Source organism: Triturus cristatus, chromosome 4_2 (assembly GCF_964204655.1).
Source record: "Triturus cristatus chromosome 4_2, aTriCri1.1, whole genome shotgun sequence".
Taxonomy (NCBI): domain Eukaryota; kingdom Metazoa; phylum Chordata; class Amphibia; order Caudata; family Salamandridae; genus Triturus; species Triturus cristatus.
In genome coordinates, this window is record NC_140586.1 from 410,907,727 (window position 1) to 410,933,307 (window position 25,581).

The following is a 25,581-nucleotide window of genomic DNA, read 5'->3' on the forward strand; positions in this document are numbered from 1 at the left end:
TACAACAGCGACCATCCTAAAGCCCTATGAGACAACTTCCCTTACAGGCAATCCTTTCGACTCTGACAGAACTGCAGCAAGGTTTAAACCTATCCCCCTCAGACAGTGAATCTGGCATGCAAGAGAAACAGTAATAATTACAGTACAGCACTCTTAGAACACAGAACCAGGACGAATGACTACATCATCGCTTGTGTCACCACTTTTACTCCAAACTCTATCCCAGGTGGCTCAGAGGGCCCTCCACTGTCACATGTGGTTCACGGCTCAGAGGATAGAACAATGCCTCCTTTAGAACCTTTCTCCAGTCACTGTTTATTATCTATGTGGCTTATGTGGGGTATGCCATCTCACAAAAATGACAAAGGAAGTCAGGTTAGATCCTTCACATATGTGGACACAGAGTGGCAACTCTAAGAATTGCGTACATCTGATCACCTGCCCCTGCGCCTTACTATATGTTGTCATGACGACCGGACCATTGAAGATCAGGATCATGGAACACTGCAGAAATATACTGTGCAAAAGAAGTACTACTAAAATGAGTATGAATTTCTTGACCAACAGCCATACTTCTAATGACCTACAGTGGACCATCCTGGAAGCAAGTAATTTCTGGGACAAATGTACCCTCTTCCAGGGAGAACAGCACTGGGTCTTTCATCTAGCCACTCACACTACTAGCCTAAATTACAACATCCCTTGGAGCGAGTTAGACACCTAACTTGGTTTCACTCCCTGGACCCGCTTTATAATTGATGCTGTTAATGTCACTATAGGTTCATATAATATACACCTAGTGAGATCATTCTGACTACATTCTGCAACAAGGCTATTTAACATCTACCTGTCTCTCGTGCTCACTCAGGTGTCCATGCCCTTTGACACATGAGTTTTGTACCCAATACATCTTGTATTCCAAGTGAGACCATTCTGACCACACTATACAATACTGACATCTGCCACTGCTGTATGCTGTAATTTATCACCATTGCCCAAACACAGTAACTGTACAACATGAACAACAACAAACCTTCTTTGCTGTGCTTTATTAACTTTGCCCTAACACTGTAAGTCCTCTAATAGGCTATGTGTGTTTTACTTATAACACCAGACTATATTCCACGTCCTGCATTCACATCATGCAGCTGAAATGTAAAAACAGATATGGGCCTGGAAACCCCCCACTGATCAATGCAACTAAGGGTGCACACCGCCGGGCCAGGTGCTCACATCCTGAATGCACATCATGTGGGGGTTGCCACCCTCCAGGTCCACATCCGGTGAGTTGCTGGTAGGAGTCCACATGGCAAACACTTGGTCCGGTGCATTCTCGAGGTGCAGATGTCCCCGAGCCCTGATGAAATTGCTGCAAAGGTTTAGGGCAATGAAACATGTCTGCCATTCAGGTTAAAATGGTCTAAACATGCCATATTTTTAACTGATTGTGAACACTATTTAAAAATTAAATAATATATGTGCTAGATGTCAACAACTCAATTTTAACCTATGGGGAGCTTAGTTTATTTTTTCTCATTACGGGGCACGGATGGTAAATAGATATCACCTTCATTCATATACCTCACTCTTTTATTTATTATTTTTGTTTATATTAGCTTAGAGTTAAGTTACATTCTTTTCTGTCAAGAAAGTGCTGTTGATGGCAGAGTGAGCCAACTGGTGCGTACCAACCAGTAGCTCCATACACTTTCTGACCCACCTCACATTTGTTACATAACAAATCTTTTCAAACAATTCTCTGTTGCTAGCCTGTTTTGAGACTATTGGCTGGTGGGCTTTCGACCTGTGTTGGGTGGTTGATGAACTTTTAATACGACTAACACATATGGATGTCCATGACTAGATAAGCAAGCATTGCCTCACCATGGAGTAAATCATGATACTCATTTGGTAAAAAATTGTTTGAAATAGTTATGTGTTTTTATAACCAGGCGTTGTTTTTTTTTAAATTCATGAGAGGAGGGTTTCCTGGTTATAGTTCCCTCTTATGTTCCTTATTTCATAGATGATTTCTAATAATTTACCCCAAAACTGAAAGTTGTATTAAAACAAGATGTGCATTTTTCAGGAAACATTACACTCTTGTTCGTGAAGAAAATTACTGCATTTCCACATTATATTTAGAGCTGAAATTTAAACACTAGCTTGTGTAGAGTTGGAAAAACCTACTGCTAATGCTGTTTCCTAAGCGCCAGAGGTCACATGATATGTTTAGCATTGTATTTTTCATCTGAAATGACATTGTCATCAGTACTGCTATATGTAGTCAGAACATGTGAATTTGTGATAACCCTCTAAACATGTCTGTTTTATAAAGTTCTACAGATCTTGTAACCTGAATGATAGCTCTAGAGCACGGGTACTCATAGTACGGCCTGCGGGCCGCCTGCGGCCCTGCAAGCCTTCCTTGGCGGCCCGCCGACCTTGCAGACATCCTACATGTGTTTTTAAAAAAATAATAATAGTCTTAGCAAACACTGCCGGTTGCAGCAGCCCGGACTCTGAGACTCTGCTCTGTGGGGGCCGGGGGATTCCAGTGATTGTCAAAGTGGAGATGCAGGGGCCCTAAGAGGTGAAATACAACACAGCTTTATTAACATGTAAATGGTCTTTTAAAGACCTGTGAAGTACTGATGCGACTGTGTGTGTGCGCTGGGAAGCTGACTCAGCCCGGGCTGAGGGCTGACACACACACAGGGTGAGATGACAGAGGGTGACAGAGGGAGGGAGAGGGAAACAGAGGGAGAGGGAGGGATACAGAGGTTGACAGAGGGTGACAGAGAGAGGGAGACAGAGAGAGGCAGTCTGGGGGAGACAGAGGGAGGGAGACAGAGGGAGAGGGAGGGACACAGAGGGTGACAGAGGGAGGGAGGGAGACAGAGGGTGGCAGAGGGAGGTAGGGAGGCAGAGGGAGGGAGAGGAAAGGAGACAGGGAAAGACAGAGAGAGGGAGGCAGAGAGAGGCAGAGAGGGAGGGAGACAGAGGGAGAGGGAGGAAGGGAGAGGGAGACAGAGATGGAGACAGAGGGAGGGAGACGGAGGGAGGGAGACAGAGGGTGACAGAAGGAGGGAGGGAGACAGAGGGTGACAGAGGGTGGGAGACATAGACAGAGAGAGGAAGGGAGGGAGGCAGAGGGAGGGAGAGGGAGACAGGAAGGGAGACAGAGGGAAAGAGACAGAGGGAAAGGGAGGCAGACAGAGGAAGACAGAGGGAGGGAGAGAGACAGGGAGAGAGTCAGGGAGGGAGATAGAGGGAGGGAGACAGAGAGAGAGAGAGAGAGACAGAGGGAGGGAGACAGAGGGAGGGTGACCGAGGGAGGAAGACAGAGGGAGGGAGAGAGACAGGGAGAGGGAGGGAGACAGAGGGTGACAGAGGGAGGGAGGGAGACAGATGGTGACAGAGGGAGGGAGAGGAAGGGAGAGAGAGAGAGAGAGAGAGAGAGAGAGAGAGAGAGAGAGAGAGAGAGAGAGAGAGAGAGAGAGAGAGAGAGAGAGAGAGATGTGTGTATGCCGGGTCTGGTGGCTCAGTGGACGAAGGCGTCTGCTGCAGGGACCTGTGTTCAACCTCATGGTCACAATTGTTTTTGCTTTAGCCCCTCCCCTCCCCCTCTGACCCCACCCCCACCGGTGCGGCCCTCAGCCACAAACCACACTGTAAATTTGGCCCCCGATAGAAGGTTTGTGAGTACCCATGCTCTAGAACCTAAGCTGTGAGGCCTATCTAATATGAGTGATATCCCTGCTCTCTGTGAACGGCGAGTGTGAGATCTCTTTATCTTTTCATTTTGTTTTTTTGCCCTTCCAAATAGATTCTCATTCATTCAATATGACTGGGGTTCTATTAAGATAGAAGTATAGTGGGAAAATGGAAGGAGCTGTAAGTAAGGAAGGAAAATACCATATGGATTGTACTACAGAACATTGCGCATAGAAATTTAGTGTTATCATAATGACATAGAAAAAAGATCGAGAGACAAAATATCGAAAGTTAACTGTGTATAGAGGAAATATAGAAATACTACACTTATTTCCACATCTACATACCTTGAAGATATATATGTTGTCAAGGCACGAATATGTGAAGTTAGGTATATAAAATCTATGCACTCAATTTTCTGTCTGTGATATTAAGGGCACTGCCATATGTCTCTTCAATAATAGAGATTACTTGAACTAACAGCAAAATATATTGCTTTTTACTAAATTTTAAGTAAATTAGCAGCAAGAAATTAAATACATCCAGTGTATGAAAGCGTACAAAGATACTGTCCACATCAAGGGGATGGGAGGCTATTGTAAATAAGGGAGGCTGACATTTGACACAAACAGGGCTTTAGGGCAGTGGGAGCAGTGCGACGGCACTGGGCGCTGACCTGGAGGGGAGCAGTGACCTCAAGGGGAGTGGGGGGCACCTAGTTTAGCAATGATTTACTATATAAAAGCACCTGCTACTGAGTTCCTTGTGCGTCCAGCTTTCAGGCAGCAATACAACTGTTAAGATCATTCTTGTGCTTAATGTTCCTGCTAAAGAGAGAGCTCAGAGTTTTGTCTAGTGGCCTTTTGAGTCATCATAAAGTAGCGCACAGGGTTAATATGCAAAGAACAGATCTTTATTTTGTTTAGATAGTTTAACTTTAATGGATTAGTAAGGCCATCCTTTACCAGCTCTTTAAAACAAAATGAATTGTATGTGACAGGGGCTATGCAGGGACACTTTAGAAGGGCGTAATGAGGTATTCCAAGGAGGAGGTCATGATGGCACCAAAAAAAGATTGTCGCGCCAGGCACCACCAGCGTTAAAGCCGGCTCTGGACACAGAAGGCAATGAGCGTCCACATTGAGATATTATGTTCATAAAATTCCCCGGGAATTAGCAAACGTGTTTCCCTGATCACATGGGAAGATACCAGGTAGCTTAAAGGGAATATTGAGGTAATGTCAGCATCTTTTGTGATTCACAGGAATGGGCTCAAATGAAAGCGGTGCCCATTTGGTGGGAAGATTTCCGTAAGGCGCAGGAGCCGTAGATAACGTATTCTTCACCATCATCAAAAAGCAGCAGCATGGCGAGCACTTGCATTGTAGCTACAAAGACTGACATGTATTAACCCCTTCCCCGCTCATGACGGAACCGCTCCGTCATGAGCCACGGTTGCCGTGTGCTCATGACGGAGCGGTTCCGTCATGCCACGACCGCTGGCGGCCGCTCCGCCCACGCGGCGCTGTTTCCCTGCCTGTGCGGGGGGACAACGCAACTGGGCGGAGTCATGACGGAACCGCTCCGTCATGAGCACAGCTCAACCGTGGCTCATGACGGAGTGGCTCCGTCATGAGCACAGCGTCACCGCACTGCCCCCCCGCACCCCCCAGCGCTGCGGCGGAATTCCCGCCGCAGCGAAGGGGTTAAAGATATCGCTGATGTGTGACAGCAGCGTGCCCTTTATTAGCTATTCTAAAAGATTCCTTAGATGATAAGATAACATGATGCTCACACTCGGGTTTACTGATAAACTAACTAAACATGCGCAGCACAAGTACAAACCTAGGGGCCAGATTTATCGAAGTTTGATGCAGCGCAATGCAGCAAGACAACTTGCGTCAAATGGAGATGGCAAGAATGCACCATATCTATCAAGATATGGCGCATTCCTGCACTCTCCGTGCGCTAGTCCACTTGTGGCTGGTTAGTGTCAACGCAAGTGTGCAAGGATGTCTGCATTTCAGGCTGGATTGCTGCAGGCAGTATTGGTTTTCGTGCAGCAATGGGCATCTTCCTGCACAAAAACAATCCTTAGAGTTGTTTTCTTCTTTCTAAGTGTGCTGCATGCAGCACACTTTGAAAGAGGAAATAACAAGGAGAAATAAAGATATTTCTTCTCATTGTGCCTCTATCAAAAAGGCATGCAATTTTGATGCATTCCCAGATTTACTAGTCTTGGTAAATCTGGGGATGCTATAACAAGGCCTGGGATGATGTATGGGAACACCCACGGTCCACCCTTGGAATGCCTTCCCAGGGCAGAGTAACGCACGGCTGAGACTTGTGCTGTTTTGCGTTACTCCAGGTTTACTAAGCCGGGCCTCGCAAGGTGGATTTGCGTGGCTTAGTTTATTGAAATAAGGATTGTGTTGCCCTTGCATCACCTTGTGTGATGCAAAAGCAACAGAATTGTTTGATAAATCTGGGCTCTACCGACTTAAATGGAAGTTGCCAAAATGTTTCAGGGCCAAAAGTTTTCAGGGAAACCGTCCAACTCACCAATTTCAGGTCTTAAAATCTCCTGGAATTATTAATGTCACAGTCAAATTCAGAGATGAGAATAATGAGATGCATTTCTATTCGAAACCTATGAACCCAGGCTGGTCATTTTAGGGAAGACAATATGTGAGCATTGAAGCGTCCAACTAATTGGAATTTATAAGTACAGAGTGTGTATATTTTTTACCGGCTCATAGCGCATTCGATAAAATAACTAACATTTCAATAAAAGAAATAGTTGACGAGAGCTGAAGAATATTTGTTAGTAAGTGCTCCTTGACAGCCGTGGCCCCTGGAGGGAGTTCCGAATTTCGTAGCGCGCTGCATCGCAATTTGCGATGCAGGGCACGCTACGAAATTGGTTTTATTTATTTAATTGTTTACTTACCTCCAATTATCCATATTCCGGTTTTTAGTACCCCCCACCCTGCCCCTCCCCCGCCCCGCCTTTCCGCCCCACGGAACTCCCTTCACGTGCCGCGACTGCTCCTTGAAGTTCAATCAAAGCTGACTATATAATATAGAACTGCCTTGGGTGTATGTGATAAGACCTGTTAAACTGTGCATTGTGGAACTGTGAGTATTTCTTGGTGCTGTTGATGCTAGTTATCTCAAGATGTCCGAATGCAATGAATATCAGTAACATGTTTCAGGCATCTTTTGTGGGACCAAAGTATAGAACAATGCATGCTTTACAGTAATATATGCAAAGATCACAGTGCAGTCATTTAGTTAAGATAAAGCATTAGGTAAGATTTATATTATTAAATGGCTATTTATATGTATGGCACTCTAACTAGGATATGATGCATGTCTGAGATTTGTTGTCTAATGTGTTGTGTAGTATTTTTGAGTGTTGTGTTTGAGTCACGCAACACTAAGGGAAACCAGATATCATACACACTTGCTGTCAAGAATTCCAACTGTATATGTGTGTTTGTTAAATTTCAGTGAGGTTTTCAGTGAGGTTTTAGACCCCAAATTTTAATTTTCTATCTGCTAAATCTAATTTACAAGTCACAATAATCCTTCTAACATTCAAAATAGGATGTGCACTCAATTTTCAATCTCATATAGGAATGGAGGGTGAAAAGGGTGTCAATTCCTCAATTATGAGTTGCCGTGGTGTCAATGGTTTGCAACCACAAGTGTGGTCACTAAGCATTGATTTGGAAAAGCGATAAAACTGCCAATGGAAAACTAAGGACAATTTCAAAAAGAGGTCAACTGTGGTGCCAAATTATTTATCTGGGATTTTTGTGTAACACAAATCACTGTATGGTACTGTGCAAATACAAGTCCTGGTCTGCACAACTGAAGACCAATGTGAGAAATTGAGTTTGTTGACTGGGGTGTGAGCCCTGGTCAAGTAAAGGCCACAATTCCTGGCATGGTGAACTACAAAAGTCACTACCGGGTCAAAGTCAAAAAAATGACAGATCATGATGAAATGCGGTCAGGGTACAAGAAGTGGATTGGGCCCAGTCAGCACTTACCTCTGGACTTAAAATCATTTTCAAGAAGATTTTTCTGAGAATTTAAAGTTCAGTGGGGCAAGGTTGCAAGCTGTGTCCAAAGAGGAAGCATCATTGTCAGGAGCCTTGAGTTGAAGCAGGAGGGAAGATTTTTATGTTCAGACTTAGGACCTGATTCACATCCTGGTGATTGGCGTGTAGGAATGCCAGGGCAATGGAGAAAAGTACACTGTTGCTCTGGTGAAAGAACCGCCCGCCAGAGTTCAAAATGACCAGCAGGCAGGCGGTCCGTTATAAAATCATTTCCAGAAACCATCATAACGGCGGTTCTTGTCCATGCATTGTACTCTATTCTCCGGTGTTGCATCTGCAGGATTCAGCCCTGTAGTTCAGGGTATTTCATTTTACTTTTTGAAAATAAATAATAGACTGCTCCCTCACCATGAGAGTCTTTTCCCATGTTGGGGGGAGAACTATAATGTTTTACTGTTCATATCCGCCAGGTTTTGCCTGGCGGTAAGAAACAGTAAAAAAGTAACATGTCCGACCATCCAAATTAGGTGTGCAAACATGTAGCCATTTCTCCGACTGCCCTTACTCCCCAGGGCCATCAGAGAGGATTAATCATGACGGCGACAGGGTAGTTTCTGTCATAATTAACTGAAACGCCCTCCCGCATGTAAATGTGGGGGGTTGGACCATTATATTGGCTGGGAGGGAACTCCTTCACTGATGCAACAAAGTACCCTCTCCGCCTGTATATAAATCAGGGCTTTTGTCTATTTTTGGAAGTCAAAAATGTCAAGCGGGGCGAGGCAGGACACTATAGCCCGAGATAGTTTCAAGTGGCCAGATACCCCTTTGGCGAAGGACCACTGAACAGGATTTGCTGCTGTGAATAATAATGTAGTGAGAGCATCCGCCAAGTCAGGCTGACCGGCAATGCGGGCAGGTAGACGAGTAGGTTGGTCGGTTCTCAGAGCAGTTTTTATCCAAAAATGTTTTAAATTCTCACTTTTGGATTTTGTCTATCCCAGCACATTTGGCACCACAACCAAGAGTCCAGGACTAGTAGGACTCCACTTGGGGGTTCAGGACTCACTCTGGCTGGGTCCAAGTGCGGCTTCTTGATGATGGGAGCCTTTTATGTCCCTGTGGTTCTAAACAGAAGACCAGAAAACCCATGGAGTCACTCTGGTTATCCTGGGTTCAGGTGAAGATGCAGGGTTCAAACAGCAGTTTCTGGCCTCTGAGAGATGAAGACAGGCTCCAGACAGCAAAGCAGTCCTTCAAGGTACAGCAAAGCAAACTTGCAGAGTGTACAGCAGGTCACAGCAGCAGTCCTCTAAGAGTTTCATACTGAGTGCCTCCTTTGAAGTCTGGAGAAATTTCTAGAGGGTTCTAGAGGTTTCTACTTTGAAGTGCTGGAAATTTCTGACTCTCCTGCAATGGGTCCAAGGAGGCTGCAGTGCCAATGTGGAGGTGATAAGACATTTGTGTGAAGGCAGAGCACAGCCTATTCAGTTGCATGTGGGACTGTGCCCAGCTCCACCCCCCATTCACCTAATCCATTCATATCCTAGTTAGAGAGCCACACTATGGTGTGACTGTTTGGAGGAATTCACAAAGTCTAACTGCCAGTTACACCGAGGCATGTAACCTAAGACAGGCTGCAAGCATCAAAAGGCAAAGGCAGGAAAAATGCCCACTTTCTAAAAGTAGCAAACACAACAAGACGATGGACGTAAGATCTCTTGGCTGGAGGTGAATGTTTGCTTCATTCAGTATTCCGTCCATCATTTGTTACCGTAGCACTTTTTGCCCTAAGTTGGATGGGTATGCCCAGACGTGGGTCCTTTGCTCACTGTTCCACTGGATACAAACTAGCCTGGCTGATGAGGGGTGTTAACCAAAAACCAGTCCCAGGATGTTTCCGGCTTGGCAGTTCAGGCTGGACTGTTCCCATGAGGAACAGGGTAAAGAAAGATTTGCATTTGGTTGGGTCCAAGCTGGGGTGGCGTAGTGAGCAAAAGAACGATGGATAAATCACTTGATCTTTCAGTTTTTAAACACAACAAGAATTAGCAAAGCCAGTAGGTTTCGCTTTTTATGTCACTGCTCGGCTAGACAGTGCATGCTCTGTCTTGAAGAGATGAATGGTGTTCTATCTTTGAGCTTACAGGCCATCCATCTCCTACCATTGGTAAACGTCAGCGTCGCTCTCATTTTCTTTGATGCCATTCATCGAGGCATGGCGTTGTCATGCCCTCTTCTTGTGTTTGGCCCCCATATAGCTCAAGAACGAAGCACATGTCTCCTTACACAGCTCCTGGATTGGGCATCCATTTTTTCTTTGTTTTCAAGCACTCCATAGGAGTACTTGAGTTTTCAGGCTGTCTTCCTTGTACACATAGACACATATCACTAAAATGCACATAAATTAATGTGTTTCTTAAAAAGTTGTTAAAACACGAAAACACTTTTTTTTTTGCACAATCAGATGGTATTGGAGCACTCACTCCATCTTGCCATAGCGTGATCACTAGCCGATGGTATTGGAGCGCTGTAAGTGCTCACCAGTTATATTCCAGACATTAATGTTTGTCTCTGACCCTGCTTCAATTAAGGTATTTTTCCCCCTACTTCCTCCCACCCTCTCCCGTCGTTGCTTGCCTACCTCCCGATCCGTTCCTACTTCGCTGCTTGACCCTTCCCTCCATTACCTCCCTTATCATTGTGGCTTTTATTATTATTTTTTGCCTGAGCCGATAGTATTGGAACACCTGTTCCATCCTCCATCTTACCATAATGATAACACCAGGCAATGGTATTGGCATGCTTTAAATGCTCCCGAGTTACAATACACAATGACACATTCATTGTTGTATGTGGGGGCAATCGTAAGTGGTCTGGCCAGAATCCCAAACCTGTTCAGCTGACCCCGGATTCGAACCTGCTTCCCCAGTTCCCCTGTCGGTAGCTCTGGTCTTTATGCCACATCCTTGCTTCGCTTCAAAACTCCTCAACAGTTTCTCACTATCACTTCCCTATTTTTTCAGCAAGACCCATCAACACCGAACAAGCATTGGCAAAGCCAACATATCTCTGTAATGCCTGACCTATCGGCCCTTTTTTTTTGCAGCTTTATATAGCGCAAACACAACCCGAAGGTATTGGAGCGATTTTCATGAGCGCCAGTTACATTACACAAGGACACATTCCTTGTCAATGTGAATGTCTTTTAGCCATGTGGTTTAGCGGAACATCTGCTGTTCAGCATGCCTTAAAGTCACTGAAAAAAAAGAGATCTGATGCGGCCAGCGTGGCCACGTAATATCGCCTTTTTGTGTTAGAAGCAGCAGGACAATAAACTCTACATGAGGGGGTAAAGAGACTCATAGTCGGCTGAACATCCTGTGATTCTGGACTTTCGGTGACTTTCAGACGTGGTGCTAGACAACATGGCTCAAGGACATTCACATTGATAAGGCCAATAGCTTGGGCATTGCCAAGACCTGTTGGCTTTGCCAATGCTTGTTTCACGGGTTGCTCTGAGGGGGAGTTGGTGGCAAAAGCTCTGCTGCCCACTTACATACTCTAAGGGTCAATGGGAAAAAGTGAGTGGGGTACTGCCGCTTTATCAATGTGTAAGCATTGTGTTACATGTTATTCAGTTCTTATTTTTGGACTAGGTGATCATAATGTAGTGAATTTTGGTGCTGCTGTGCGAAGCTCTCTCTCATGATTGTTACATTAAATATGTGAGAAAAATTATAGTAACTTATTGAAATTCGTGTGGCTGCAAAGCAGCAGAGCTCTCCTAGTTTTCAAGTTGCTGCGGAAGAAGCTGACAGAGAAATTAATGGCGGGCTGCTTGTGATATGTCCTCAAATGAACCAATAAATTTGAAGAAAAGCTTTGGAATGCAGAAAGGAACCCATAGTTGCAAGGTTTTGGGCTAGCATTTGCAATTCCAAATCGTTATTGCAATCTGTTTTTTTTACTTCGCTAAATCGGACTTTGCCCTTGTCATACAATATGGATTTTAATTTGCTAAAGGTATGTTGTATATTTGCAAAAGAAATGCAGTATTCACTAACCCAAATGTAAGAGAAGAACACGTCTCAAGATGCTCTCGGCTGTTTGTGGAATAAACCTTGTTATCACAGTTTCATAATCAGGTTGTGAAATGTGGGAAGCAGGCTAATTGTATAGCACTGCTATTCTTTGTGTTTCTTTCAGTTGCCGATTCTCGCATCATCTGTGGTGAGCCTTTATTTCCTTGAGCTGACGGATGTCTTCAAACCCGTGCACTCCGGATTCAGCTGCTATGACCGGAGCCTCAGCATGCCCTACATTGAGCCCACTCAGGAGTCCATCCCGTTCCTCATGCTGCTCAGCCTGGCGTTTGCTGGACCTGCAGCCACGGTAGGCTTCCCTTGGCATCTTAATTCTCTTTTCTGAGGAGGCACAGATAAGCAGACACCTCACCGCACGCACTCATTTGTCTAAATACCTTTCACTGTAAAGCAGTGTTGCTTGATTAAAACGTTTAAGTCAAACCTTGTAATGTATGTGTGTATACTTTGATGTGTACACTTAGAAAAATATAGATATGTACACACATTTCGTTAAATCAAATGATTCTACATCTAAAATCTCATATTCATCTCCAGTATGAGGTGATTTCCATTGGCCTCAAACCGATCACAACTATGAAATATCCAACACCGATTTTGTGATTTAAATCCAGTTACACTGCGTGAGAATATTGAAAAAAATAACAAAATATTCAAAGAGTCCATAATTTTACTTAATTAATACTTAACGTTTAGCAACAGAAAAATAATAACTGCGATTATTTTAGGGATGATCCAGTGCATATTAGGCCTGTGGGAAATGTATTTATTACTCTTTCAGAACTGTCCAAAGTTCCTAAATAAACAACTTTCAAAGTATATGAAGACAATCTTTAACTATGTTTTTAATGTTTCACAAAACTTTTGATAAATATCTTTTTGATTCCATAGCCTTATAAACTCATAAAATAACTCTCAAACCTTAGGTCGTGGTTGTGTGGTGTGTGGTCTTGGAGCATAGCATTGCGTTGGGCTGTTGAAGAAAAAAGGAAAAATGTGATTGGAGGAATGCTTGAAGTAATCTCATCTAGTGGTAATTATTCTGGGCAATACTATGCCCTCATCCTCCGTAGCTCACCAAACCATCTGGACAGAGCCAAAGATTGTGCACAGTTGGTTCTGTGATGCAGGTATCTTGTGTCCTTCACCAAAGATTCCTGTGGAAAATAGAAGCAGCACTTTCTGACTCTCCTTTGATGTATCTACACAAAAACGGACATAACAAAACTAAGGTAAAGGTAATGTTTGTCTGACAAATTTCCCAAAAACCATTAAATGATGCCAAAGATATTAGTAAATAAACTTTTTTAACGTCCTATTTATTTCCACCACGTTTTCATAGCTGCGTGTTATTTGACATATCAAAACAAGACTTTGCATGCTAATTGTTTACCTTACTTCAGTAGATTCATTATACTGCACAAATGTTATACCCCCTACATTGATGTTTTCTCTTCTTGTTGGATCTGCACGAAAACTCAAATAAAAATAATAATCGAAACAATTCTGTCTGACTGCTGTGCGCCAGGTCCTGTGCTCAGCACCTTGGAAAATGGCCAGTTCATGCTGTGCATAGCCTTAAGCTGTACGCAGCGGGAGTTGGCCATGGGACCAGGCCCTACACCCAACACACCTCAGGTGCCCAATTCACCAATGGCACACTACTCCCCAATTCACACAGCCTTCAGCAGTGTGTAGTGAAAGGTTGGCCCTGTGCCCATCCCACTGCAGTTGGTCAACCCTCACTCACTATGCACGGCCTATGGCCTGAACAATGGCGGTTGGCCTCAGGGTCCTATTTATGACTAGACCTTTGTACTTTTTTTGATGTATTTTTCTACCGTGGTACTGGTACAGGTACTGCATTGTCACCGGGGGTGCCGCAATGGGTAACTTGGTACAGAGTGTTGGTACTGTGAAACAAGTAACCCAAAACAATTATTTTTATTGAATTTGAGGAGTGTCCATTTGGGACCCCACCTTATGGCGCTGGTGGGTCAGGCTGTGCTATATCTGCCCCCTTATGTGACCTTTTTTTATTTTCATTACTTGGGGACTGAGACCCTGAGGCCTATAAAGGCGGCTACAATATTTTTTTCAGTGTTGCAGCCAGTTAATCAGATCATTCGGTATTCGGGTACCAGAGACAGTACTGCAGTAACAACTCCACTATCATGGTGCTGTAAGAAATTATGTTGTTGAATGAGAGCGGGGGAAGACCCACTCAAGCAATGTGTAAAGTATTTATGCAGCCCACAAACAGGAATAAAGAGAAAAAACAACACAGGTAAAATCCCAAACTAATTTAGAAAAATATAGTAAATTTGAATAACAAAATGATACCTGAATAACATAAATCTAATCACTAGAACCAGAGATATGGCATTTTAAAGTTTTATGTGCTAATATCAGCAAGAAGCAGAAAGTACCACTTGCTAGACCAGGGGAAAGTCGCAAGTTCAGGCCGATCTGGATGCAGCACAGGTTGGGTAAAAGCAAAAGGTTAGTTCTGCTGCAAAGTAACCTTCCCAAGTGTGGCACAAAGGGTTCTGTTCACAATGCTGCAGGCCGTGAAGATGAGGATTCAGGTGCACAGAGCAGGTTGAGCATAAGGGATGGTAGTGCGAAAATCTGTTCACCGCAGGAGATTAGCATTGGCAGTCATCACGTTTTTTTTTACTATAATGCAAAGTGCAGGCATTGAGTTACTGGTTGTCACAAATGGTGCTGTGAAGACCAAGTCTCACCAGGGATTCGCGTTGGTGGTCTTCATGGCTGGCAGAGTTTTGGAACGAATCAGCTAGTTCATGGTCTCTGAGAGCCCAATATTTCAAATTGTCACATTTTGTTTTAATGGGAGATCTAACTAAGCCCAGCCAAGGGTCCAGGACCTAAGGGGCATCTCTTGGGGATCAGGTCCCACTCCAGCAGAGGTCAGGAGCAGTGCTCAGTCAGGTCCAGCCGAGACCAGTTGGTGCTGTTCAGCTGAGCAGTTGCATGGAGGCCTCTAGATGCATGTTGTGTCCCCGAAGCTCACACAGGAGGTCATCCATCTGAACCTTGTAGTCACTTTGGGTAACCTGGAATCAAGGAAAGCAGGTCAAAACTTCTTTCTTCAGACAGCATGGCAGTTCTTCAAACAGCAGGGAAGTCTTTTTGCCTGCAGTGCATTCCTTATTCTGAAACTTTCACAAGTCTAGGAGTGTTCTATTGAGTGGTTCTGCAGGTTCATATTTTATACTTGGTGCCAGCGTTTGGATGGGGGAATTCCCTTACCTGTCCCCAAAACTCATCCTAGTTAGTTCTTCTCCTTCCCCGGTTCCAGGCTCATTGTATCTCGGTTGATAAAATGCAGGGCAGGCCGCGAGCCAAGTTCCTTTGTGTGTGCTGTTGGCAAAGCCCTTTTAAATGTATGTGAGGTAAGCAAGATAGCCCATCCTGTTCACACCTAAGCCCCATTTTGCTCACTGTCTGGAAGCAATACACAAACCCCAGCAGCATTGCCATTCACATGTGACCCAGGACATTGGCAGAAAAACACAGTTGGTTGGGACAAGAAAAATGCCACTTTAAAAATATGGAATTTTCAGAATTGTCAATTCAAATCCGACTTCACCATTAATGAGGATTTTAAATTACATTTCAGTTGAGTGTAAACAGCATATCTCTAAATGCCCCCAATCTGAACTAAGCACTTATTAAATGTAATAAGGTAACCCTGTGTTAGCCTATGGGAGAGATAGGCCTTACAACTGCAAAAAATGAGTTTAGTAGTTTTTCAGGGCCAGGACATGTCTACTGTGGTAAATGAAGATGCAGGGTAGCCAGTAGTATAGGTGAAATAAGATACGGTTTATTGTAAAGATAGGAGTCTCAGGTTACAGGTAAAGATGGTAATAAGTAGGCAAGAAGGCCCCACCGGGAGCAACATCCTTGCTGCTCAGCCCACGCATTCCAACTGAAATTCACTCAAACCATGCACACATCAGCATTCTATTACCACACACTAACACTGGCTGAGCAGCAGGGGATATATATCTAAGGATAGAATACATAGCATAGACATGAAGATACCACACCTACCTTATGGGTGGCTTATAAGTATTAAAAAGAAAGGTTTAGGCCTGGCAAAACATTTATTTTTCCAGGTTGAAATAGCAGTTTAATACTGCACAGCAGGCTACAGTGGCAGGCCTGAAACATGTTATACAGAGCTACTTTAGTGGGTGACACAATGAGTGCTGCCGCCCAGTAGAATCATTTAATTTACAGGCCCTGGAAAGATGTAGTACCATTTTCTAGGAACTCCCAAGTAAATTTATTATAACAATCAAGTATAGGTCAATCTTACCATGTTTTAAGGCGATAGAACAGGGACTTTAGCAGTATATAGCAGCCCCAAAAAATGGATTCCACAAAGGAAGGCAAAATTTTGGATGATCATGCAAAGATGGTCAGGTTCAACAGGAGCCAAAATGACCCAAGGGAATAAACCTCCCTTGGCCAATCAGAAATAACTATTTTGAATGGTTTGGACCTCAGGAGTCCCCTGGGATTCCAACAGGACTAACCATCCTATTATATCTAACTTTTTCTGAGGGTTAACACATTTATGCCCATCCCGAGCCCATCTTTAAGTACTAAATCATCAAAAATAGCTGAACAGATTTCCATCAAATTACAAAAAGACCACTTGCTGAATAAAGTTCTGACATTTGCTAAATTTGGTGTGATTCCATTCAGCAATTTTTTCTGTATCAGAGAGCAAAGTTTCCTACAGGAATTACATGGGAAACCACACATTTGGGATATTCCCTGTTGGAAAATGGGTCACTGGTTGAGGGGGTGAACCCCTACTCAAGCAGGAACCACAATCTCTTTCAGGATGAAGCACAAGCAAACCCCAAATTAAAGTGTGCTTAACCCTGTGGTAGCTTGGCACAAAGCAGTCAGGCTTAACTTAGAGGCAATGTGTAAAGTATTTATGCAGCACGTCAAAACATAATAAAGTGAAAACACAGAATAAGAAAAATCCCATGCCACTGAAAAATAGAGTAAAATCGAATAAATTATTCGAGGCCAAAACAACAAAAATCGAATCAGTAGAAAAGGAGATATGCAATTTCAAAGATTTATGTGAAAATAGTTCCTAAAAGTACAAAGTGCCAACTGAGGGTATCTGGTCATGCCGACACGGACAAAGCTACGAAGCTAGACTGCGATGGACCACGAGCCAGATACAGAGACCCAGCTACGCCTGGTAAACAAGAATACCTTAACTCCTGGTTGCAGAGCACTGCAAGATCCCATGATGAGGATGCAGAGATGTGTCATGCACCGGCAGTTCTAAGGAGATGTTGGACTGCGGTGCAAAGTCCTACATCAGGGATGAGTTGCACAGCAAGGGTGCCAAAGCGGAGTTGGAGCCTTCTGTCCCAGAGGCTCTGGTCAGGAGGTCAGGCAGCTAGCCGTTGAAGTCACTCTGGTGGCCCTGAGTTCAAGATGCAGTTCTAGACCTTCATACAGGCAACAGGGCAGCAGAGTAACAGCCCTTCTGGCAGAGCAACACTGCAGTCCTTTTGTGTCTACCACAGGTTGAGGGGTTAACTGAAGAACTGGGTCTAAAGGTCCATTATTTATACCTGGTGTCCACTTTGGAGAAGGATCTGGAGGTGTCCACCCCCTCCTCCCCGGGGTGTAAGACTTCCCTTCCTCCCTGCCCTGGCCCCTGCTTGCCTTGGGACACAAAATACTAGTGTCAAACCTTTTGTGAGTGTGTTCAGGCAGATCTTTAGTGCTGTGCAAGTGCAGTAGGTGACAGCTCCTCACCCTCGTTAAGTCAGGGAGGCCGATCATGCCAACACCTAGCTTCCCTTTGTCTTACTGTCTAGGAGAGAGACGCAAAGACTAACTGCCAGTTACATGTAATCATGTGAACTAGGGACAGGCTGCAGGTACCAAATGCTTAGGACTAGAAAGTGCCAACTTTCTAAACTTTGTTTTAACTTGAGGGGTTGGGTCTATACTACAGCCTAAGTTTAGAACACTTATAGTGTACAAACTTGGATATGCCTAGGCTGGAATTATTCACCACACTGTTTTCTTTTTAGGTTCAGGTTAATGATTTACTGATACCTTTAGGTTTTATTTTACCACCATTTATTTTACATAACTTGTATCCATTTTTCACATGTCAAACATATTTAGATCACATCACATGCATCACAGGGTGTATATGCCCACTCGGGCTTTGTTTAAAACGCAAGAACAGTTATACTTTCACAACAGTTTCACATAAAAAACATAAACTCAACATATTGATATTGTAACACATTATATATATTCAAAGAAAATTTGAAATAAACAAAGGAGTTTAAAATAAACCTGTCTTTAACTTTATAAGCAAGAGTCCAAACTTAATGACATTACTTAGATAAGACTCATGAATGACTGCCTCACAAAAAGGAGTTATGTTCACTACTTGATTTTTCAAGAGAGGCCCCAAGCTTAGTTATTAGTTGCCTCAAATTGCAGGTTTAATTTATTATTTATTAGACACCCTTGGAGTGCCTAAGCCTCTTCAAATCGAGACAGTTGCTAACTTAAAATGCCGCCCTTTTTATATTTTTTAGGTCTCCCCTACGCAGCACGCATGCACTGCGTAGGAGGGCCTTTAGCCGTCGTTCTTCACTTTTCCAAGCACTGCACTCGTGCTTGTGGCGGCAGCCACCTTGCGGGAGTGTGCAGTGGCGAGCCACAAGCACGAGTGCAGTGCTTCAAAAAGTGAAAACTGCGCGCATGCACGCTCGCGCACACACCACTCCCGGGCTTGATAAGATAAGAGTTTAACGTGTTTTCTCAGGTGCGTTGTAATCCTTACCCGATGTGCTGTATCTCCATCTTAATTGATTTACTTTAAAATGAAATCAATTCATATAAAGTAGCAATGACGAGCACAAGCACGGTGCTTTAAAACAGCTGCTGCTTGTGCTCTTTTGAAAGATGGGAAATTACAGGTTTTCAGAACATGCGGATTCAAGTCTTCACTATAATTGTTTCTTTTATTTGTTCTGCATGTATTTATTTGCATATAATAATGTAGTATCTCAGAGCATTAGGAATAGCCACAAATCGTTAAACTCTTTAAACATGTATGGGTTTTATATTCGAACCATTGTCACAATGAAAGTTGAGCTTTAGAGTACTCACCCTAACTGCAAATGCCTTGCCTTGCCTGGCTGACTCACTCTCACTGACTATCACACTCTCACTGACACTCTCACAGACTCTCACTCTCTCACACTCTCACTGACACTCTCACAGACTCTCAATCTCTCACACTCTCACTGACACTGACACTCTCACTGACACTGACACTCTCACTCACACTCACACTCTCACTCTCACTGACTCTCTCACTCTCACTGACTCTCTCACTCACACTGACCCTCACTCTCACTGAAAGACTCTCCCACTCTCACTCTCTCACTGACTGACTATCCCACTCTCTCACTCACTCACTCTCTCTCACTGACTCACTCTCACTGACAGACGCTCACTGACACTCTCACAGACTCTCAATCTCTCACACTCTCACTGACACTGACACTCTCACTGACACTGACACTCTCACTCACACTCACACTCTCACTCACACTGACTCTCTCACTCTCACTGGCTCACTGACTCTCTCACTCACACTGACCCTCACTCTCACTGACAGACTCTCCCACTCCCACTCGCTCACTAACTGACTCTCCCACTCTCTCTCACTGACTGACTGACTCACTCATTCACTCTCACTGACAGACTCTCACTGATAGACCCTCACTGACAGACTCTCCCACTCTCTCTCACTGACTGACTGACTCTACCACTCTCTGTCACTCACTGACTGACTGACACACTCTCACTCACTGACTGACTGACTCTCACTGACTGATTCTCACTGACTCTCTCCCTCTCTCGCTGACTGACTCACTCTCTCTCACTGACAGACTCTCACTGGCAGACTCACTCACTCACTCTCACTGACAGACTCTCACTGACTCACTCTCACTGACAGAATCTCACTGACTGACTCTCCCATTCTCTCACTAACTGACTCTAAAAACTCTCTCTCACTGACTAACTCACTCTCACTGACAGACTCTCACTGATAGACTCTCACTGACAGACTCTCCCACTCACTCTCACTCACTGACTGTCTCTCCCACTCACTCTCACTGACTGACTGGCTGACTCACTCTCACTGACAGACTCTCACTGACATAGTCTCACTGACATAGTCTCACTGACAGACTCTCACTCTCATTGACTGACTGACTCGCTCTCTCTCACTGACTGACTGACTCTTCCACCCTCTCTCACTGACTGACTCTCCCACTCTCTCTCACTGACTGACTCACTCTCACTGACTGACTCTCCCACTCTCTCTCTCTGACTGACTCTCCCACTCTCTCTCACTGACTGACTCCCTCTCACTGACAGACTCACTGAGTTACTCTCACTGACTCACTCTCACTGACAGACCCTCACTAACATAGTCTCACTGACAAACTCTCACTGACTGACTGACTCACTCTCTCTCACTGACTGACTCTTCCACTCTCTCTAACTGACTGACTCTCCCACTCTCTCTCACTGACTAACTCACTCACTCTCACTGACTGACTCTCCCACTCTCTCTCACTGACTGACTGACTCACTCACTCTCACTGACTGACTCACTCACTCTCACTGACTCACTCTCACTAACTCACTCTCACTGACAGACTCTCACTGACAGACTCACCCACTCTCTCTCACTGACTGACTGACTCACTCACTCTCAATGACTGACTGACTCACTCACTCTCACTGACAGACTCTCACTGACAGGCTCTCACTCTCTCACTGACTGACTCTCCCACTCTCTCTCACTGACTCTCTCTCACTCTCTCTCTCACTGACTCTCTCTCACTGACTGACTCTCTCACTCTCGCTAAAAGACTGACTCACTCTCGCTAAAAGACTGACTCACTCTCACTGACTGACTATCCCACTGGCTCACTCTCTTTCACTCACTAACTGACTCACTCTCTCACTCTCATTCACTCTCACTGACTGACTCTCACTCTCACTGACTGACTCTCTCACTCTCACTGCCTGACAGACTCTCTCACTTTCACTGACTGACTCTCTCACTGACTCTCACTCTCTCACTGATTGACTGACTCACTGTCTCTCTCACTCTCACTAACTGACTAACTGACTCTCACTCTCTCACTGACTGACTCTGTCACCGACTGACTCTCTCACTCACTCTCACTAACTGACTAACTGACTGACCTTCACCCTCCTGTTATTTATGCCCCCATAACAAAACAAGCATTGGCATACCCAATAGGTCTTGCTTTTGGGACTTTATAAGTGTTTAGCCATGCAACAGTTGATGCTGTTGTACCAATGATATTGTGCTGCATAACTAAATACTTATAAGGTCCCAAAGTTGAGACCTATTGGCTATGCCAATGCTTGTCATTTTAAAAAACATCCTTGGTCCCAAACTGAAGAGGTCCAATTGCATAAAATGTTTCCTGCTTGGAGGGAGTCTAATAAATCATTGTGGCAATTACATCATTGTGCAATGCAAGCTGAAGCCTAAAATAAATAGCCCAACAGACCAGACACCTAAGTGAGTTAAAAGAGTTTAAAAGTGTATTTAATTTGTTTTAATTAAGCTTATTCATTTTAGCTTTGGAGAAGTATTTTGTGAAGTGCAATTGTCTTACTCTTTTGTAGTTGTGTGTTCTTATTAGCAAGTCCTTCCCAAAACCATCTTTAAATTTCACTAAACCCGTCCCATTTATTAGTAATTATTCCCTATTTTGCCATCACTCCTCCACGGTCCCGCCTACGTTTACTACTAATTAGTATACCTATGTGTACAGAGGGTGATCTCTGCCACTGCAGGGAGGTCTCTGCACAGAAAGATGGAGAGGCAGAGACAGAGATCACCTGCAGTAAGTTTATGAATTGCATTTTGTAATGTGTGAGTACCCCCCACTGTACTACTACTTAATGTGCTAAAATATCCATCGGTAAAACAAGCCCATAGTATGGGATAATAAGAGTTATGCTCAAATATAGCTGTGTCGTTGTGCGTTTGGAAAGGGCATATTTCGCTTCACCAAAGTAGAAGTGCATTTCCTCTGCACTAATCTGCCCCAATTACAAAGGGACGTGTCAGAGAAAGCAGGGCAGCAGTGCCACACACTTGCAATGTGGCCTTTCCTAGGGCACACTTCAATGGATTCTAGGAAAGGTGTGGCCTCGCTTTTTGAGCATTCATTGGCTCCCTGTGGGCCAGGGAACGCGGGCCAGCTCTTGTTAGCAGAACACTGTCCTCTACAATCGCATTCAACAGCAAGCACCTTCCCGTCACTGCTCTTTAGGGCCAATGCAGGGAACTGCAAATAACAAGCGCACTCGGGTGCCCCGCCCAAGACTCCCAGTCATAGAAATGAACTGACTCGCGTTTGGTTTATCTGTTGGTCGCAACTCTTCTTTACTTTTCACACAACAAAGTAAACAGACAGTTTGCCGTCATTTCACATTTTTAAAGTCAAAGCAATCCAAATATCATGCCATTTTCAGTTTGACAGGGAGGACAAGTCAGTTTTTTTTGTAGCCACATATACATAAGCCAAAAGAGAAGGCAGTCGTATTGATATATATTTCCAAGCACAGTCATATGGATTTAGTGTACCTTTTTCATAAACATTTAATTTGTTGGATAGGCATAGCAACAAATTCGATACAGTGATGCCCATCCGCACAGGGAGGGAAAACGCCAATGGGCAAGCCCCACCACTTTCCTTCCGGCCAAAAAATGAAATCCAGATGTGAGCAACCCAGGGGTGGGATTAGAATGCCAGGCTGCCTTCAGGCCCACCCAACCTTCCAACCAGCCCCAAACCCACATCAACACACACAATCAGGACCCAGCTTGTCGATCCATGTATGGTGTCATATATGTGTCCATCCTAGATATCAGGGTTTCTCCGCCTTCTTTCACCAGAAACGTAGTCCCCTTGAGGACCCTGTATCTGGGGCTTTGGTGGGTGGGAAAATTATTGATCTCCGAGGAGGCGGTTCATCTAAGGGCAGGAATAGAAATAGGAGCACAGGACACTGCTTCGGTATATAAAAGCCAGGTCCCTCCTTCCATCCCTCCCTTGAGTAAATCCCCTTGAAACTCGGTCCATGCCCTGGAGCCCAAGTCCACTGCCCAATCACTTGGCGGGAAAGGTGGGGTGCGTCTTTCTCGGTATAGCCGAGGGTCGGCGTTGCACCGCGCTCTTTCGTGGGTGGCCCCCTCCTCCCCACGCTATCTTGCTTGGGCGAAATGCATTGTATCATTTCTATACCTGAGTGAACGTTGGTGTACACGGCCTTCTGTGCATCGTGTCACTGGTTTTATGTAAAAGCCACAGGTCTGTGCTCATCCCTTCATGAAGGACCAGTCGTTTTGCATAATAGCATTTATAAAGCGCTTCATACTCCTGAAGACACATCGAAGCGCGTAGGTTATCGCCAGCTCCTAGTACTTACGGCAAGCGCATGAGGCAGCGGCATTAGTAGAGTACAATTATTACACATCCGTCACAAGCAGCAGCACGTCTAAATTCCAATACAGAATTAGCAGGGGTTCAAGTTAACCCTTGATGCACACATTAGAAAGCTGCTTTGTGAACTGCGTCCAACGTGACAAAGCCAGTAAAACAAACAATCCCACGAACGTAAGGATTTCACAACCTAACGCAGGGCAAATGAGTGCAGAACACAGAAAGGCATTTTCATAATCATGTGCTCTTTAGCAATATACAACCCCGTTTTCTACATTAAAAGAAACGAAAAAAAATACGTAAAAAAATTAAGAAGGAAAAAAAAGGTACATTTCAAACTCATTTAAAGTTCGGTTCTAAGTGTCAACGGACGTAACTTCAGTACGTGTTAAGCTATTAAGGCGTTCCCTCGTGAACCACCCCCCCCCCTCCCCCCCATCAGTCGGTGCACTTCAGATGTCTGAAGCTGTCCTTGCAACAAGCGAAACACGATTTTTATTAGATTAATGTACCCTGTATGGCCTGCATAGCGTGATGGGTGATGGAATAATAGTATGAGAAGCAGAAACAGTCTTATAAATGGTAATGTTGACAGCGTGTCGTACTTGAGCTTGTCACTGCATTAAATGCTGCAATTATTCTGAGCGGGCATACTGCATGTGACAACTGGAGACGCCCTATGCAAAGCAGCATAAACGGGACACATTCGTATCAGAAGGACGCGCCATTTCCCTCGAGTTTAAAGAAACAAAGCGCGATTGATCCCTGTATTTTAAATAATGAACTAGAACTTAGCGCTTTAAAAAGCAATGACATCAGTCTCTGCGGTGAGATAAATGATTCGAAATTAAATAACCCGTCAGTTGTAAAATGATGCACCAAAAGAAGAGGGAGGGAGAGAACGCTCTAAGCTGCTTAATACATTCTGATCTTTTCGGATATCAATTTACATTTGAAATGTTATTTCATTTCGAACAATGTATCATACCAAAGACACACAGCAGCAGCCGAGCCCTCTCTTTTTCCTCTTTCTTGTGACATGTTATTGCTTTTGTTTGTACAGCGTGAAGGATTGGGCGGCGCTTCTGCCGCTCCTCACCAAGAGGCTGACAGAATTGAAGGAGGCACAGTTCCAGATGGTGCGGCAAGGGGTGGTAGTATGGAGATGTGCGTGGGAGTCGGAAGGACTGTAACCAGGGAGGCATGAGGGGAGCACTGGCGGTGCTGGATGTAGGAGGAAAGCCGCCTGGCCTAGGGAAGGTTTGTGGTAGAAGTGCTCATTGATGAACGTTTTATCCCGACAATGAGGGCCCAAATGTGTCAAGTCATTGCACTCTCATTGCAAGGCGATGCAAGGGCAACACACAGGCTTCAGTAATAATTACAAAGCTGGAAGGTGCTCCATGGAGTTTAGGCATTCCCGTGCATCCACCTATGGGTTTTGTTGCATTCCCAGATTTACTAAAGCAAGTAAACCTAGGATTATCAAAAGGCTACGCCTCGCCCCAGCGAGGCCTAGCGAGGTGAAATATCTATGCTTCTCCTTGTTATTTACTCTTTCGGTCTGTGTCATGCATCGAAAGAGGAAAATGCCTCTAAGGGCAGTTTATGTGCAGGAAGGTATCCTTTCATGCACAAAAACAATCCTGCTTGTAACACAGGCAACCTTGCACTATGGTGCAGGGGGCCTGCATGCACAAGGCAACACACAGTGCGACAGCGACAAGAGAGAGCAAAAGTGCTCCAAGTCGTGGTAAATATGGAGATTTTCTTCTCTCTCCCTTTCACACAACGCTGCGCAGCAACCTTGATTTATGCCCTCCATTGCATAAAAGTTTGGTAAGTATGCCCCTAGGATTTCAGTGTTAAAGCTAATGTGTGTGTGTGTGTATGTGTGTGCTGTGTGTGCAGGTGTGTGTGTGTGTGTGTGTGTGTTTTTCGGGGAATTTTCAGAACATGGTAGCGTCTTTGCTGAACTGTGCAGTTGTATACCACATTTATATTTATAGCTATATTACTGTGTACTACTGAGGATGAACCACAAACTCTAATCTTGTTGAAAGACTCTTTCTCGGATAT

General features: G+C 44.4%; 1 protein-coding gene across 1 annotated transcript in view; it reads left to right on the forward strand.

The window, feature by feature from the left end:
* PLPPR4 (phospholipid phosphatase related 4) overlaps positions 1–25,581 on the forward strand; it is a 248,522-nt gene that overhangs the window by 90,740 nt on the left and 132,201 nt on the right. Inside the window, exon 2 of the mRNA XM_085601861.1 lies at positions 11,997–12,182. Coding sequence (XP_085457987.1) covers positions 11,997–12,182 — 186 coding nt within the window. The remainder of the gene's footprint in view (positions 1–11,996; positions 12,183–25,581) is intronic.